General features: G+C 32.9%; 1 protein-coding gene across 5 annotated transcripts in view; it reads right to left on the bottom strand.

The window, feature by feature from the left end:
* LOC129749874 (ribitol 5-phosphate transferase FKRP) overlaps positions 1 to 17,327 on the bottom strand; it is a 98,335-nt gene that overhangs the window by 53,757 nt on the left and 27,251 nt on the right. For 4 of the 5 annotated variants that reach the window (XM_055744980.1, XM_055744977.1, XM_055744978.1 and 1 more), the window contains exon 2: positions 992 to 2,473. In XM_055744980.1, the coding sequence (XP_055600955.1) occupies positions 992 to 1,876 (885 nt within the window). In that variant the 5' untranslated portion in view covers positions 1,877 to 2,473. Of the gene's footprint in view, positions 1 to 991; positions 2,474 to 17,327 lie in introns of those variants that run through there. The other variant, XM_055744982.1, reaches the window with a different exon arrangement.

A 17,327-nucleotide genomic window follows, 5' to 3' on the forward strand; every position in this document is an offset into this window, starting at 1 on the left:
TCCTAGTTTTTGTTCTTCGTGGTGTCCTGATTTTTTGACGAAACCACTTGGCACCTCTTCTTCGAACGCTACCTTTTGCAAGAAAAAAGTATACAAAAAAGCAAACAGCAGTGGGCATGGTAGCGGGGGAGAAATTGTTGTTATTTTTTCTACGTTGCGTGGTGGGAGTCTAAATAATATTTTTTTTCATTTACTCTGAGGTGTATGACTGAAAAACAGGGCGCTCTTTAATTAGGATTCTCTTTCTCCCACTCAGATGCGAATGCTCTCACACTTACCGACCGAGTCACTTACAGCTCGTGTAAACTCGGGTAACGAGTGGAGCACGATCAGCGAAAGAGGATTACACTCGGAAGCCGAACTGAAAACAGTGTTGTTTTCTCCCGTCTCTTTGTTGTTTGAGAAGAGCCGACCAACCCTGATCATCACATTGGCCAAACTTTCCAGAATTCATGAAAGAAATCCTAATTTTGCGATGTTAAAAACATACTTTGGAGAGCGGCTCCAGAGAGTGGATGATGCATTGAGGGTTATTCAGCAAGCTATAACGTTAGTTTTCAAATTTTACCTTAGAGTGCTCAATCTTAGCTAAAAATGCAATCTCAGATAATCTGCAATCGGTCTTCAGTGAACTCAGTGAACAGTGAACTCAAGTAATAAAATTGTGATAACATCATTTTTTATGGAGCTTATTTTCTGTGCAGTTCTGACTATAAACTTTACAGCTTTGAGCTGGTTGCTCGTTATCGTAATAAAAATCATAATGAAATTTTTCTCACATCAATAGAACGCAGACTTACTGCTACGATAATTTCCAATCTTAGATTTGACCTGCACATAATTGTTATTGCCATTTTGCAGCTACTTGCTACTGGCTTTCTCGTCTCCCGCTTCCAGTGTTGTTTGATGGTAAAAACAATAACCATAACTAGAAACAGCAAGCATAGTATGGATTCGCTCCGCAGCAGCCGTGAATAATTAATTTAATTACCATGTCGCAGTTGTCTGTTTCATTGCCAGTCACGTACTCCAGGGTCCAGTTCGGTAGATCCAGCTGCAGATGACAGCAATTGGCAATGGATTTCTGATTCGATGCAAACGGAATGGCCAGGATTTTGCGCTGGGGTTCGGCGTTGGGGTCTATGGGGGGAAGATTTGGAAGCGGAGCCTGGTTGTTCTGTTTCAGCAGCAGATTTTGGTGCTGATGCAGAAGCAGATCGTTCTGAGAGGGGGAGGTGATTTCCTTCAGGATCCTGGTGAGAAGTGCTCGGCCATTCAGTCGGACACTATCCGGCAGGAAAAGCGTGTATTTGGTTTTGATCTGGAGGATGGGAAGCGTGTCCTGCAGAGATTTCGTAACATCGTAGCTGAGGCTGAAAAATCTCACGTTGCTATCCTTCTCGAACCAGCTGGTTTGATTTGATGTCTGGCTCGTGCTGAGGAAAACATCCAATGGAGGGTACGGAATCTCCGGCGATATCACAAACACTTGGATGTTGGGAATGAGATTGGTAACACTTGCAATTGACTGCATCAGGTCGTTATCGAAATCGTAGAAATCACGAAATATCACTGTTATGCTTTTTCTTAGGAACTTGTTGGTGTTTTCGATGCGTTCCTGGATTCTGCTCAATTTTGTTTGTCTCGTGGGTCTTCCACGGTCTCGTAAAACACTTAGCCTCATGGCCTCTGAACTTAACCCTCGTTCCCCTAAACTGTACCCATGCTGCTCATCGAAATCACCTTGATCGCTAGCACCAAAACTATCCCCCAAAAAGCTGGTATTAGCCAAAATATACCTCCACGAGTAATAAAATACTACCAAATTGAAGCAAATCATAAAAACGATTAACAATTTTCCATACTTCATTCGCATTTTCAACCCAAAACACTCACACAACGCAACTTTATTTCAGCTTAATTCGTCACTTTTCACCGGAACGCTTGCCTTTTGAATTTACACTGGAGTGGCCTCAGCCAAACGATGGCACATCAATTACTTTTTCATTACTCTTCCGGTGTTGGTTTTTCTCATTCTTCTGCTACTTGTACAGAAAGCCAGCCGCACCGTCATCGAAAGAAAGGCAGAGGCACCATCTGGAAACAGCAAACCCCACCCCACACATTAGCCCCACCACGAAGCCGATCCGTTTCCGGTTCCGGTTTGATTCGATTCTGCTCGGAATGTTGAATTTAAAGTTGACTCTCGGGAAAAACAACAACAACGCCACTTGAAGCCGCCGCCGATCGAGGAAAGCATCATCATTCTGTTGTAGAGCAATTTGAAGGAAGGAGGCTCTAGAGATACTGCCTACTGGCTCAGCAAGCTGGCCCGAAGTGTATAATCAGATTATCCGCATATCTGCAACGACGGAATCTGCACGAAGATCTGCATTATCACTTTTTATTGGGCCGTTCAGTCTTCGTGACTCGTGAGGCTTCTGGCTGTTTTGCGACCCCTACGTCTCTGTACCTACGATGAGAAAAACAAAACAACACAAACGTTAGTTAGTTGAAGTTGGGTCGAATGGAAACTGAATTCAGTGCAGTGGAGCTTATTTTATTAGCCTAGATAATCAGTAGGTAATAGTGGAGTTGCATCTTCCCAGGACACCATAAAATAATTCGTTTCAGTTGAAATGTTTTCTTCAAAAATTTGGATAATTTGAAATCTACCAAAAATATTTAGCATCAGATCAATTTCAGCTACATATTTAATATTTTTTTTAGTAAAAAATCAACACGACATTAAATCACGTTTTTTTGTTTCTTAAATTAATGATGAAGTACTGAACAGTTTACTTATCTGATATTCTCTACTGTAAAACTCAAAATTTTGATTTTAAAAAATCGTTTATGGTATGCTGTTAGGAAAAATTCTTCAAGAAATAAATTTCAGTTTCAAATTTATTTTGTGTTACTTGTTCTTCTAAATGCTCATCATCATAGATATTAGATGATTTTTCAACCGTCGCTGGCAGGCAAGGTTGCCAATCATTGTCCGATTCCCAAAAAACCTGGCAAAAAGTATGTTTTCCACATTTTAGGCTCGGAATCTCACTAAAGTTGTTCAATTATCATAATTTCTCTGAAAATTACTTATTACTGTCATATTTGGCTTAGCTTAGCTTAGCTTGATTGACTACTCACATCCACTTTCAACCATTGAACCCGAAATGCTTCGCCACTAATTTTTCAATCGAATTTTCTTTGTTACGCATAAGGTATATTTGTTTTAGATTCATTATTATCAGATTGTGATATAAGGATCACATTAGTATTGCATTTCAAACATTTCGAATTCCATGATCGCAGGTGTGGTTCAGTAGAACCAATTCCACATCGCCAATTGCAATGGTTGCTACTCCGTGATTGACAGAGGCCATCAATTTTGTACAGAGGTCAAAAGAATAGCTCTTGGGATTAGGAGCTCATTCTCAGTGTACAAAACTCATGCTCTCTATTTGAACATCAATAACGGCGCCGGCCACGTCCTAGTAGTCAATTGGGAATGAAAGAAAAGGATAAAAGAACGAATTTGTGCTTTAGGACCGAGGTTACCTCTGCATCCTAGCAAAAAAACTTTTGGTTGGAGATTTGGGTGTAGGGATATGAAATGGAAACACTTTTGACAAGTGTGATGAGATATTTCTGGTCCTATTTTTCTATGTCCCTATAATTTCTTACTTAAACCTTTTTTTTGTGTTTTTTAGTTCTTGAGTTCTTTTTTTGACTTATAACTTCTCGATGGATGCAGTTTATTATTTTGCAAGTATTGAAATTTGGAAAATTTAGCTAAAACGATAAAAAAAACTCAGCCTTTTTCGTTATCTTGATACATCTTCAAGCAAAGAGTTTTGAAGACTAATTTTTGTGAGTTAAGATCTAATATAATTCTAATTAAATTGTGCATACTAGCAGATATGTAAGTATTTTAAAAATGGTTTTAATAAATATATATGATACTAGCAGACCCGGTAAACTTCGTCTTACCATGTTCAATTTGGCGTCCATTTTCTATTTTTCCTAGTTTTCTTTACATTTCCCTTCTTTCCCTTTACTTGAATCGTCCCGCTTAATTCTATCAAAATTAAACCACGAATTCAAACTAAACGGGTCTTTTCAAATCCAATTTTTGTAACTTGTTCAATAAATAACTGTATGTTGATAATATGTGCGTTTCATTTGCTGTATTCCATTCAGTAAATTTATTCCGTTTTGTTATATTCCCGAGCAGACTTTTATGGCAAAATAATAGCAAATTTTGCTATCACGCCCTGAGAGGAAAATCTGCTCTCATTTTGCTTGACATAAGGTGGTACACAGCAAAAATGAGAGCACAAATTTTCATACTTGGTTAGCAAAGTGATACCAAATTTTGCTAAAACTGAGACCATAACTACACCTCGTTTTTTGAGAGCTTGGAGAGCACAATGATGTCAATATAAGGCATAACATATTTTTCAATGAAAGCAAAATTTGACATTGTTTTGCTCTCGAATCTTTCAAAAAATAAGCTGTAATGGAGGTCTCAGTTTAGGCAAAATTTAGCTTCGCGTAGCTATATAAGCACGGAAATTTTGTTTTCATTTTTGCAGTGTACAACTTTATGTCGAGCAATATCAAAGTAAATTTCAGTCCCAAGGCGTGATAGCAAATTTCGCTATAATTGTGCCGTAAACGTATGCTTGAGAGGTGTTACACAGAGAAATTTATGTAAAATAAGTTAGGTCAGGATGCCACCTAGTGGTAAATTCCTGGCAAAAAATTTAAAATATGTTGGCAGAGAATTAAACGCCTGAATGTATGCAAAGCAAAGGTTTTTTTTAGGGCTGAATCTATATAGGTATATATTGTATACTTAAACGAGATAAATATTTGTCGCTTTAAAAATCGCCTTAAATTATGCAGCGTTTGTAAAACCTTACACAGCTTCAATCAAATCTTACCTGTGGAGCCAGTGGGCTTCTTCCTAAAATCAAACCGGACAATCGTCAAACAGATCATAATCCTTCAGATTTCTTCAAAATTTTGGTTCGCTTTTAGTGAAGTTAATGTAGTTCGTTCCATTAAACTTTATAGTCTTTAACTAAAGTCGTATCTGGATTACCGTGTTGGTATTCTGGAACCTATCGACAGCCGTCTGTAAGTAAATTTGAACAAGCATTAACAAAGCCAATTAAATAATCTGCTCCCGATGATTGTGGCACATCATTCTGGCAGAACTGTTTTTTTTTTGCAGAATTGATACTTACATTGGTAATGACCAAGAATACTTCCGATCCAGTTTTTCCCGGTAATTTCTCTGCAGCAACTGAACACAGCACTTGAATCGTTCCAATTGGAATTCATTTTGATGCAGCTTCTCCCTTTCAGTCATCTGAAAACCAAAAAAAAAAACAATTGTAAGTTATGAAAATACACTTAAGATTCTGCTGCTGTTAAACTCACCGTTTTGGCCGTTGAAGGTTTTCGTACTCCGGACATGGAAAAACGTACTACACAATCCTTTGAAGATTTTAAATTCTGTTTCAATGTTGTCCGAGACGAACCTTAATGAAACAACGGAGCTAAACTGTTTTCATCCGCGAGTGTTTGTTTTTGTTTTCAAGTTCTAGCTTAGTAGTTAAAAACGGCGTAACTAAGAATTATCGTGTGATATATAAAAAAGCTGACTTTAAAAAATGTCTTCGATTGCAATGCATGCAATCAATATTCTACGTTTTTTAAATGAAAATTGAATAACAAAATGGAATGTAAGAGCTTTGTGAAATACATTTTAATTCTTTTATGCAAAAGAATTAAAGGCGCGACTTTAAAACAGTTTCGTATGGATTCAGATAAGACCCGGAACTGGCACATCCGGAAAGTTGGTATTGGCGATGCTTTCCTGCCTTAGGGCTTAGATTTATCCTGGGCAACTTTTAACAACATGATCGGATATAAAAAAAAGAATTCGTCGCTACGAGAAATGTAAACACGTATTCAAAACACGCAACATGGTATCAAAACAAACCTGTCATGGCTCTGTAACTGATACTATATACCCACCACAATACACCGTTAAACAATCAAATAATTAAATTTTATATGAAATAAACTTTTGTCTTTGATATTTATGATTCTTTAAATTGCAAAATGTATCCATAGTAAATGAATGTATACAAATACGATCATGAAGACATCGTCATTTGTGAAATGTTAATAAAATACTTTCGATAATTCAAGCCATTGGTTTTCTAATTATCATTAAATATCCAAATATAAAAAATGTAGCTTTCAATCAAACAAGAAAAAATACTCACAATTATGTGCTGCTTTATTATGACTCTACAAGGAAACGTAGAAACGCAAACTTATTTCGACAAAAATTGTTGTTTCCTATACACAAATGGATCAATCGAAATACCTTCTTGCAGTTCTAAGGAGAACACATGAATTTGATAAGCTTTAGAAAAATCCAAATCAATTGGAGTTGTTTTAAAATTTAATTTGACATGGAAGATAAAATTTAAAAAATATGAACTCACAATGGTCTAAGTAAATACGAGATTTCTTATATTTCGCTTTTCACCTAAATTAATAGCTTAAAATCTCTAAATTTAACAGTTTTAGAATGCTCACACCTAAATCAAACATAAATTTAAAAAATCCTTTTTTTTTTATTTGCTCTATAGTGATTGCCAAGATCAACACCTTAAATTTAACAATTTCAACGTTTAAATTAGAAACATTTCAAACGCCTCCTCATATTTCAAAAGATAATGTTTGCTGAGATCACCTACAATTACGTTAATTACTAAGCGCCTCATACATTATCATATTTTTGATGAGGCAAACCAAATTTGTCTCTCACATGCATAATCCAAATCCATTTTATAAAAATGTTTTAAATATAAAGGTTTTTAATTTTGGTTTGTAGCTTTTGTAAAATCATCTAATGATGCTATCATTTTGGTGTCATTATTCTATTCTTAAAAAATTTCTAATATTTTTATACTGCATAGTTTCGCATACATTTGATTTAATTTTCAGAATACCTATTCGAACTCAAATTAAATGAGCACCACTGAACTATTCTTTCAATTTAGACCCTAATTCTGCATTTGAAATAGTGAGCGTGTAGCACCCAAACCAAATCTAGTACCACTAATTTCAAGTGTCAAAATAAATTCTCAGAAAAAGAGATGAAAAAAATAGATTTTGATTTGAAATTGGAAGGGTGCCGTGCGCTATAAAAAATAGAAAAGCTAAAACAACGAAACCGAAAAATAATATTTTCACATTAAATTTGAGGTAAGCAAAAAAACAAAAAATTAAGTGATTCATTTTCATACAATTTCATATACCTAGATTTCGAATAAAGTAAACTTGCAGGTGCTGTGACCGTCAAGCGAAGAACCTGCGAATAGATCAAGGATGTCTATGGGAATTCTTCAATAAAGAAATTTGATTGTTGGCCCCAAAAAAACTTCTCTTATAACATTCACGGAAATACTGAAATCTTGATAAAAGGTATGTTTATCGTTTATAAGTATTTCATTAGTATGGTTTTTAAGTTTATGACAAGGAAAACAAAACGCATACTACTTTGTAGGCAAATCGAGCTTAGCAGACCTACTATCATGTTTTATACGCCTTAGGATATACAACATACTGATTTGAACGTGCCATAATTTTTCTATATCAATTTATTGTCTACACAAAGGCGTTTTTAAATTGATAGAATCGCCATACTGTGCCTTATGTCAGTCTCAGTTTGGTATTGAAACCTCATTTACACTGAAAATCAAAAATACCCAAACTTGAGAACTGCCACCCGCCAAACCTGAGTTCGATATTGACAACTCAAGTTTGTGAAAAAATCACAGCTTCAAAATAAGCCAAACTTGTCCTTCAAGCGGAGAACTGTTTTTTTGGGGGGTTTTGTTGAAAGTCTCGAGTCTGATTCTATTACCTCTATCATGGCAGGTTTAGGTTTGGGGGGTAAGTTCAAAGCGAAGAACTGTTTTTTTTGGGGGATAACTTTTATTCCCGCTTCATTCGCAGAAAGTTTCGCATATACGATGATGTAGCTGCCTCTCTCAACAATTCCTCGGTGGTCGAGCGGTTAGCATCCTGAGATGGTAATCGCAGTGCCATTGCAGATATGGGTGTGATTCTCGCACCTGCAGTAAATATTTTTGTTTTGATTTCCTTTTTATTGCGGTATCAGAGTTTGGGGGATGAGTTCTCCTTTAGGAGCTTAACTTTGGGCTAAGCCACCAATAGCCAAACCTGTAGGGAGGGAATTTCATTCGGGTTGGCGGAGAAAGTTCTCACGTTTGGGTATTTTTGAGGTTCAGTGTATGGATAGTTTTGCAATCGTTAGAGAGTGAACACCATATTATGGTATCGTTTTTCTCTTGGTACCATATGTTGCTCTCAGTTTTCTTTTAAAATCAGATGCCTCCGTGATGCTTAGTTTTGCTATCAGTAACAAATGGAAACCAAATGATGCTATCATTTTGCTCATATAAGCTCATTTTGGTATAATTTTGCTATCAAATTTTTTATCTTCACACCTTATTAATGCCTTATTTTGCTATAGTTGAAAAACCAATATCAAAATAAGCTATCAGTTTGCTGTATATACCTTATTTTGGTCTCACTAAGCCATCGATTTGGGCATCAAAGTCTGCTCGGGTTGTTTTTAATATTGGGACAATTTTTGGAGTATTTGCCGAATATTTTGCCTAACGCAGTGATTTCAGCTCCCAATTAGCTTTGGCTGGTGTATTTTTTTAGAGCTGAAGAAATAAAAAAAATAAGAAAAAAAATTTTACTAACCTCTTTCAAACAGCTTTTTATTCACCATCCTCATCCTTCGAAGCAGTTTGAATTAAAATCCATATTTTCACCAAAATCATTTCCAAAAAGATTCGCCTGATACTTAAGTTATAGACTGTACTCATTTCAACTTAAAGTGTTCCCAAACAGCACTTGTCATGGCATTAAATCTGCGTATTGCAAATTCCTTTTTTTTATTCAAGCAAAAAATGCAACTTAATTCCTTTTAATTCCTTTGAACTTTGAACAAAGAAAAAATTGGTTTTGAAAAAAGGAAAACATATGTTTAGATATATTCACCCCTTATTTTAAAGATTTTAATTGAAGCAGTTCTGATTTCAAAATTTCCTGAACATTGTTGGTTGTGATCTGCGAATTCATTTAGGATTACGTTTTTTTTAAAGATTTTACTACATTCAATTGAAAAGCAGATTTTTTTTAAATTTAATAGATTGAAAAGAAATAATCTGTTCAGGTTTCGATGGATTCATGGTTCATTTTGATTTCTAGAAATTATCATATAAACATAACCTTAAAAAAATTATGTGTCTTTTTTACTGTAAATCTTAATTTTCAAAAATGAAACACCGGTTAGATTCTAAAGAATATCATCATATTTCAACTTTCATATTCCATGAAAAAGGGTATTTTTCAAAAAAAAAAAAAAGTTAGTTATGTTGACAAAAAGAAATATCGAAGTATACATTTGTCCCATTTATTGGGGCAAGTGAAAACACATAGGTCTTTTTCAGATGCGTCAGTGAAAAGACTTTAAAATTAATTTAATACTTGTTCTTGTTTGTCTGTTTTATCAACTTTCATTGCTATATCCTAAGTTTTTCTCCGGAATAAATTAATGCTAGGTACTTCAATTTCACTGAATGCTGTTCAACCAAAAGACCTTGATTTACAAAGACCTTTATAATAATTTTGAATATCCGCTTCAGATTCAACACTCGGGTTATCCTTTTTGGCCATTCTGGAGATAAAATTCTTAAATTGTAGATGTTTTATAGCTAAATGGCGCGTTTTCACTTATTCCACCTAAGAAATTACAGGAATTAATATTATTTTAAATACTTTCAGGTCATATTAAAAGTTCATCATAAAAATCTGCTGCCCCTGGAATATCAATCACAAAAAAACTTTTCACAAAAAAGTGAATCAAAAGTCTCTTCTATATAGCCAAAATATGTAAAACAAAAACAGACTTTTTATGTTAAGTTTGTACTTGAATTGTGTGTAAACAAACAGTAAACGTGTAAACAGTTTTTTGGTGAATGATTTTAAAAAAAGAGTTAAGATTTTGTAATCAAATTTTTATTGGGCCAAGCAATGATTTAGATGAAGAAATAATGTATACATTTTTTGTAAAAGTTGATAGTTTGCACTTGCTCTAGTCTACTTTCTTATTTGAAAATTCTTCCAGAAAATGCATATCCTCACTTTTTGTCATTAAAAAGTTGATAACTTCAATTTACGTTAGCAAAAAATCAAATAGTTCATTCGTCCTTTTAATACTTCAATCCTATCTAATCTATTTCAAAGAACAGACTCTTGTTGAGAGGACGAATGACCAAGTTGATTAAAATCCTCTATAAATACAAAAAATAGAATTGAATAGATTCTTGTTCAGTTAATGTGTCTAGCGTTCTAGGCGTATTGGATTATACGAAATTGAATGTAAAGCTTCCCAATTTCTTATTTTCAAACGTCCGCAAAGTGTCATAACATTATTTCATATTTATCTTTACCAAATTTATATTTTTTGGACAACAATTTACTACTTAAATTAAAACGAATTAAAAATGGTTTTAATTGGGGATGAATAAACCAATGGGTTTAAAATCCCAAAAAAAAAAAAAAGAAAAAAAAATGGTTTTAATATTTTAAATCGTTTATATGGTTTCGATTCGATCGATAAAATATCAATCCGTGTCACATCTAGGCGTTATATATTACCATGTGCTGTGTACAAATAAGCAAGAAAAAAAACACATCTAGGATGCATATCGCCCCCACGTGCATAAGAAATATAGGTACTTGATTGAGAAATAGGCGCCTAATTTTTAAATTTTTCCAGCGATCAATGAACAGTATGCTTTGGTTACTATTATCTTGCAACGACGTTTGCTAGCGACGCCCAAAGGAAAAAAAAAATCTCGAAAAAATGGAAGCCATGACTTTCATTTCATTTAAAAAACTACAAATTTAATAATTACGGACGATTGATGCGACTTTGTGTTGTTTTTATTCGATATAAACCGATTCGCATGGCTACAGAATATTCTAAAAATAATTTCATTCGAATCGTTTGGGTCATTTCGGAGGAGTAGTACTACAAACACCGTTACAAGAGAATTTTATATGATAGATGAAATTTCTTCAGGGTGAGAATTATTGCTTTAAAACTGTTAAGTCCAATTAAAAAATTAACAAGAAAAGGTTTAAACAGAGAAAAAATTAAAATTGAAAACTCTCCCCAGTCTGTTTTAATTTAAGGTCAGTAATTTGATTCTTGAGTAATCTTTTTTTTTAACACATCTACTAGACACAGGCAATGCTCAGCCAATCCATTTTTGCTTTTTTTTATATTTCGTTTTAATAAAGTGCAATTTAGAAAGATAATCTCATATTGGTTTTGTGAGATTGGAAAGCATTAAGATAAAATTTTTTTCCAACAATTTTTAATAAGTTGTTGACTACTAAATTTTTTTATTAAATGGGACAATGGAACGAAATTTAATACTTTGTTTAATATCTTCTAAAATTCTGTATAATTTATATATTCATTTAGTTTGAGTTTTTCATACACAATATCCGCTTCATCATTAAATTATTATTACTAAACTCATAGCACTGAACATCATCTAATGAAGGGCTAATACCAGCCTCTTCTACAATATCTTTAGCTGTCAATGCAAATTTATAATACTTGAGCATTCTTTTTACTTATCCCTTCACCATAACAATTTTCACATATCAATCTCAATTTAATATTCTTTCTTGGGACGAATTTCTAATTTTTTTCCTGATCTGTGCATGCACGTATCTATAGTTGACTAACTATGAACTATGAGAAAGCTAAAACATAATGTTATCTAATATTAATCTTTTTGTTTTCTTTTTTTTTTGTTGAATAGGGTCAGTAAGCTAAATTTTCCATTTACTTTTTATCCTTATGTACACAATTCGATGTATATCTATAAAAGCTTGTCAAACACTCAACTTGCGTTATTTAGACTATCGTCTTCAAAAACATTCATCCACATACATTACATTCCAAATTCAATCAAGAAGTTCAGCCATGCCTCCCGCAAAACTTATGTATCACCAACCTGTTTTTCTTTCATTATTTAAAAATACATTAAAATGCTTATTGTTATCAAAGCAAAGAAATCAACTAAATGAGAAAGCTGTTTTTTATCAAAGCATTATGCAAAAAGTTTTGTTTAAGTTCAGGTTAAGCTTTTTTTTGTAGCTTGTACACAAGTTTGAATGAAATATTATTATTAAACTTGAAATATTTCTTGCGAAAGATTCCATGTATTGTAAAAGACGAATAAAAGTTGAAATTTTTTAATTTTACAGATCAGAAAATAGCAAAATGGCATTATTTGTAAAAAAGATAAATAAATATACAAATTAGCTTTAGATAAATGTATTTCATTTATCGCCACTAGTCATCTCCTAGTAATGGGCCCTCTCTCAAGCGAAATTCCGCTCATTCGGAAGGCATAGCACCTGCCCCTTTTTCGCCCAACCACTTTTCGACTTAAAAATGCACTTTAATTGTTTCGCTACCGTATTTAATAACTTTTGAATTGAATAAAAAACTAAACACACGGCTATTTTATCCTATCCAATCACTTTTAAGTCCCTTTTTTCGGACAAATATTATCAAAATTCCACGAACAAAATTTTATGCGGCCTTACCCCAACAGTGTTGCTAGCTCTCCTTCTTTTTGAAAAGAATTGTCATTACTAGTATTGTCATATTTACCCCAAAAACTTTTTTTTTAATTTAGCAAAAGAATTTGAAAAATTTTAAAAGCTCTTTTTCTCATTATCTAACAGCTTGCTTCAAAATGTCTCATATCCTAGAAAGGTTCGTTGAAGCTAATAAGCAATTAAAATTTAACTCAAATAATATTAAAACAAATCAGATTGATATGAATTTCAGATCTTCTGCTGAACACTTTTAAAAATTTTAATTAACTGTTTTTTTTTACTAGTCTATAAATTTTTTATGTTATATAAGAGTTTTATAACAAACTGTGCAAATAAATAAACATTTAGGCAAATATTTATCAAAATTTTTAATTATTTAATAAGGGGTTTTTTTCTTTAACCATCGGTTTTTTCTAAAAATGGTTGTTCTTATCACCAAAAACTTTAACAAAAAAATCATAATTTTTCTTTAGTATTGTACTTGTAGATTTGTTTTTCATGTTTCTTATTCATTAAATATTACTATTAAAGTTTCTTATTATTTTTAAAGTTTCCATTGGATTTCTTGAATTTGACCAGCAAATTGGTTCTATGATTTGATCAATAATCAGAAACCGTGATTTAACCGTGTTTTGGGAATTTATTTCTGATAACTCCTAAATACTTATAACTGATAATAAACAGGAAATTGGTCAATGTCAATGTTAATATTTCTTTCAAACATTAAAAAAATTGTTTTTTAATAAATTTTCGAGAAAACTGAATATAAAGATCCATTAAGAAATCGTTCCAATTCGTGATCCGAAAGATTCTTTGCTCTGCAGTCAAATTTGAGGAAAACAGTGCTTCGAAACCGTTCTCCAAAAATGGCATAAAAGACAGCCCCATTTGTAAAATGTCCAAAGTCCAAAAATGTGGAAATCTTTCCCACATAAAATAGGAGCGGTGCTATGTGGAGTTTTTTTTTTAAATCTCTAGTTGAATTTTCAAAATTTAAAAATTCTATCGTTCTGGAAAATATCTTCCATATAAAAAAAATTAACTTTATCTAATCAAACAAATGTTCATTCAATTAGGTCAGTGGTTGGCAACCTTTTGAGTTTGGAGAGCCAAAATTTTAAAATTTTCATAATTTCAGAGTTTGAAAGAGCCACATGAAGGATTTATTGTTTTAGTTTTTAATTCAAAAACAACATACCTATATGAATGATAAATGAACGTTAGGTTGACGAAATCAACTTAACCCTTCCTTTGACACGAGATTTTTCAATTTAAAAAATTGAAAAAAATGATTTACAACTTAGGTTCTAGAACAAAAGATGCAAAATTTTAGCCTACTTTAATGATCCAGTTGATACATTTGGGTTTTGAGGTGGATCATATAAGCTCCATTGGGAAGATAAAAACACATAGGGTGCAAATGAAAAATAAGAAATGACGGCAAAAATACGTGGAATTGCATCACCTCAATCGATCACAAACAGAAACGATCCTATTTTGTTAAATATTTCTTGGGTATATCCATCCCTCAAAAGTCAAATTATTGATTTTTTTTGAAATTTTTATGCTTGCCTTGACAAATGGCAAATCGTGTCAGAAAAAACTGAATAACAACTGTCAATTTTTTTTCGGACCCGTGGTTATTTCAGTAGATGAAATACCTATCCTGTAAAGAAAAAAATTTTGACGGAATGTTTTTCATGAGTAAATATGTATAAAAAGCTTAGCAAGATGAAAAGTACTTTTTGTTCCCAGTGTATCACCTGTGATCCACTTTACTTATTCGATAATTTATGTTTTAGTGGAAATCTAGCAAACCATAATTTGATTTTGCTTACACAAGCAATCTTCTATTCGTCAATATTTTTATTTGTGGAAAATTGTGAAAACTTGTTAAATTTTTGAACATTTAATTATTCAACAAATATTATTGATTGATTTAAATTTGAAAAAAAATCAACTTTTGTACAGCTTTTGATCTGCCAAGCAAAAACCATAAAAATCAATTTTCTTCAAATTTTGTACAATGATTCTTTATTTATTTCTGCAAATTCGGTGAGAAAATGGTGTTGATCCAAAGCACCCAGTTCAAATGCGAGCTGTGCGAAGTTGTGGATCACCTGTGCTACAATGGGAAGGAAAGGGTTCGAAACCATTAGTGTTTTCTTCTCTAACTCTTGGATATTTCTATTAAATCTGTTTCTGATTGATAACCATTATGTACATGAATTCTCTTCTGGATTGTGAACTCTTCAAACATGGTTTGATTGAATATCAACTAGAGATGTACCGAATATTCGGTTGGCCGAATATTCGGCGCCGAATACCGCCAAAAAACCGTTGGGCTGAATATTCGGCTCACCGAATAGTTAAGCCAAGTATTCGGCCAAATAGGCCGAATACTTGTTTCTCAAATTTTATACACTAACAAACTCGTCAAATTTTTCAACTGAAGATGGATAATTTATAAAATATCCAAAAGTAATGTTGAAAAGGCTACAAGATCAACAAGAACTTATGGTTTCAGTAATAGTTCTTAGGTGTATCCTTGTATATTTCACTGTAGATACTTTATGCTTTGATCATCGTTTATTCCAGATTTTTTTCAAGTATCCAGGCTTGTCCATAAATCCAATAAAGAATTCGAAAAAAGTCAAATCTGACCGAGATAGCCAGATATTGTTTGATACTTCTCGCATGTTACTCGGGTTTATTCATATTATTTACCAAATCAAATAAATACTCAAATTTCGCTTTGAATTAGTTTAGAGTTAGTGTCCAAAAACGATTTGTTAGAGTAAATTTCAATAGAAACATCAATTTGTCTTTAATCCTTAGATACGATTTTAACACTAGTGCTGTGATTCAATGAATACATTTCATTTTATTTAATTTACTTTCTTTTTCCTCTTGTCTATTTGAGAATGAAGCCTCAAGGTTCTGTTGAGATATTCTTTTTTTTTTAATGTTCCCATAAAATCGTCCAGACTCGGTCGTGTGGATACATTTGGTAGAAAATGCTTAGGTATGCTTAAAGTTGAAGATCATCGTTTTTTTTGGCAACTATTTTGCAGCCATCCAGCTAATATTCAATATTCATCTGACTCAAAATAAAATAAGCTTTTTTAAGCTTGGCACCTGTTTTGGCAAGTTTTGCCCCAGATTTCAATCTTTGATGATAAACGTCCTAGCACCGACAATTCATCTGATGTCCTTCTAGCTATTGGTGACATTTTGAAAATCAAAAAACACCTCTGCTTAAAGAAGATCTCATGTATTTTACATCTGGTTAAAAATAATCGATTCAAAAACAAATGGAGCAATATGGAAGAAATTCAATCCAAATGAAATCGTCGTTATTTAATTTCTATCAAAAACTCAACAAAATATTCGACCGAATATTCGGCCGAATATTCGTTTGGCCGAATAGTTGAAAAGGTCAATATTCGGTATTCGGCCGTTCGCCGAATACCACTATTCGGTACATCTCTAATATCAACTTTAATGCGTTGGCAAATATCGAGTCAAGAAAATTAAAATCCATTTCAAGCCTCAATGAATATTTTGCTTGATGTAAAAATGAAAGATTTGAACATATTAACATAAGCAGAATGTTTATAATTTCTTCGACAACAAAATAACAAAGGAAAAGAAAATAAATTTTCTTAAAGTTATCAAGCTTTTAACGACATTCCCCAGATTTTGCTAATCCTTTCCAAAATCCATAAACATAAGGTTAAATTGAACAGATACTTATGTAGCCGAAAATTGGAATCTTCAAAAATTAGGTTCCTGACAACTGGTAGAACTTAAAAATTCATGTCATCTAGTGAACGTGAGTTCAGAATATAATGCATCTGAAAAATTTAAAAATCTCATTTTATGACACATGCCTTCAGTGTTGTGTCAATTGAATGAAGAATGGAATAAGAAACATTGTAGAGTATTAATCAGTAGATGTTGCTAAAGCTAAGATTACTGGAAAAATCTGTGGTTTTATCAGTAGAAATCTGTAAGAATGTGATTTTGTAGTCTTTATTAAAAATTCGTGACAAATAATAACGAAACAGTACATTTTAATCGGCAACATGAGTTTTAGTTTCAAAACAAAAGGTAATAAAAATCAATCAACGGTGATCAAGGTCGTGCGAACGGGGGGGGGGGGAGTTTAGAGGTCTAACCCCCTCCCCCCCATGAAGATTTTTTCGTTGTAAAAATTTCACCGTAGTATTAGAAAATGTCTTGAACGGTTTGAGACATTTCATCCTACGACACTTTTGACGTTCACGATATGAAACTAATTTTTTATTGTAAATTTCGATTTGCAATTCAATTAATTTTTTGTATTAAAACTCTTAACTTGACATACAAAAACCCTATTTCGTCTCTAGAATGGGTTTTTATCAAGAATTTTAACTAAACAAGAACAAAGTTTGAAACGGACCATTTTACCTTTAAAATTGATTCATCGAATACAGCGATCAGCTGTTTTTGAAATACCTTTTCAAAATAGGTTAAAATCTTTTAAGGAAGTTCTGGGATTTTTT

This window comes from Uranotaenia lowii, chromosome 2 (assembly GCF_029784155.1).
Source record: "Uranotaenia lowii strain MFRU-FL chromosome 2, ASM2978415v1, whole genome shotgun sequence".
In the NCBI taxonomy this organism is placed as follows: domain Eukaryota; kingdom Metazoa; phylum Arthropoda; class Insecta; order Diptera; family Culicidae; genus Uranotaenia; species Uranotaenia lowii.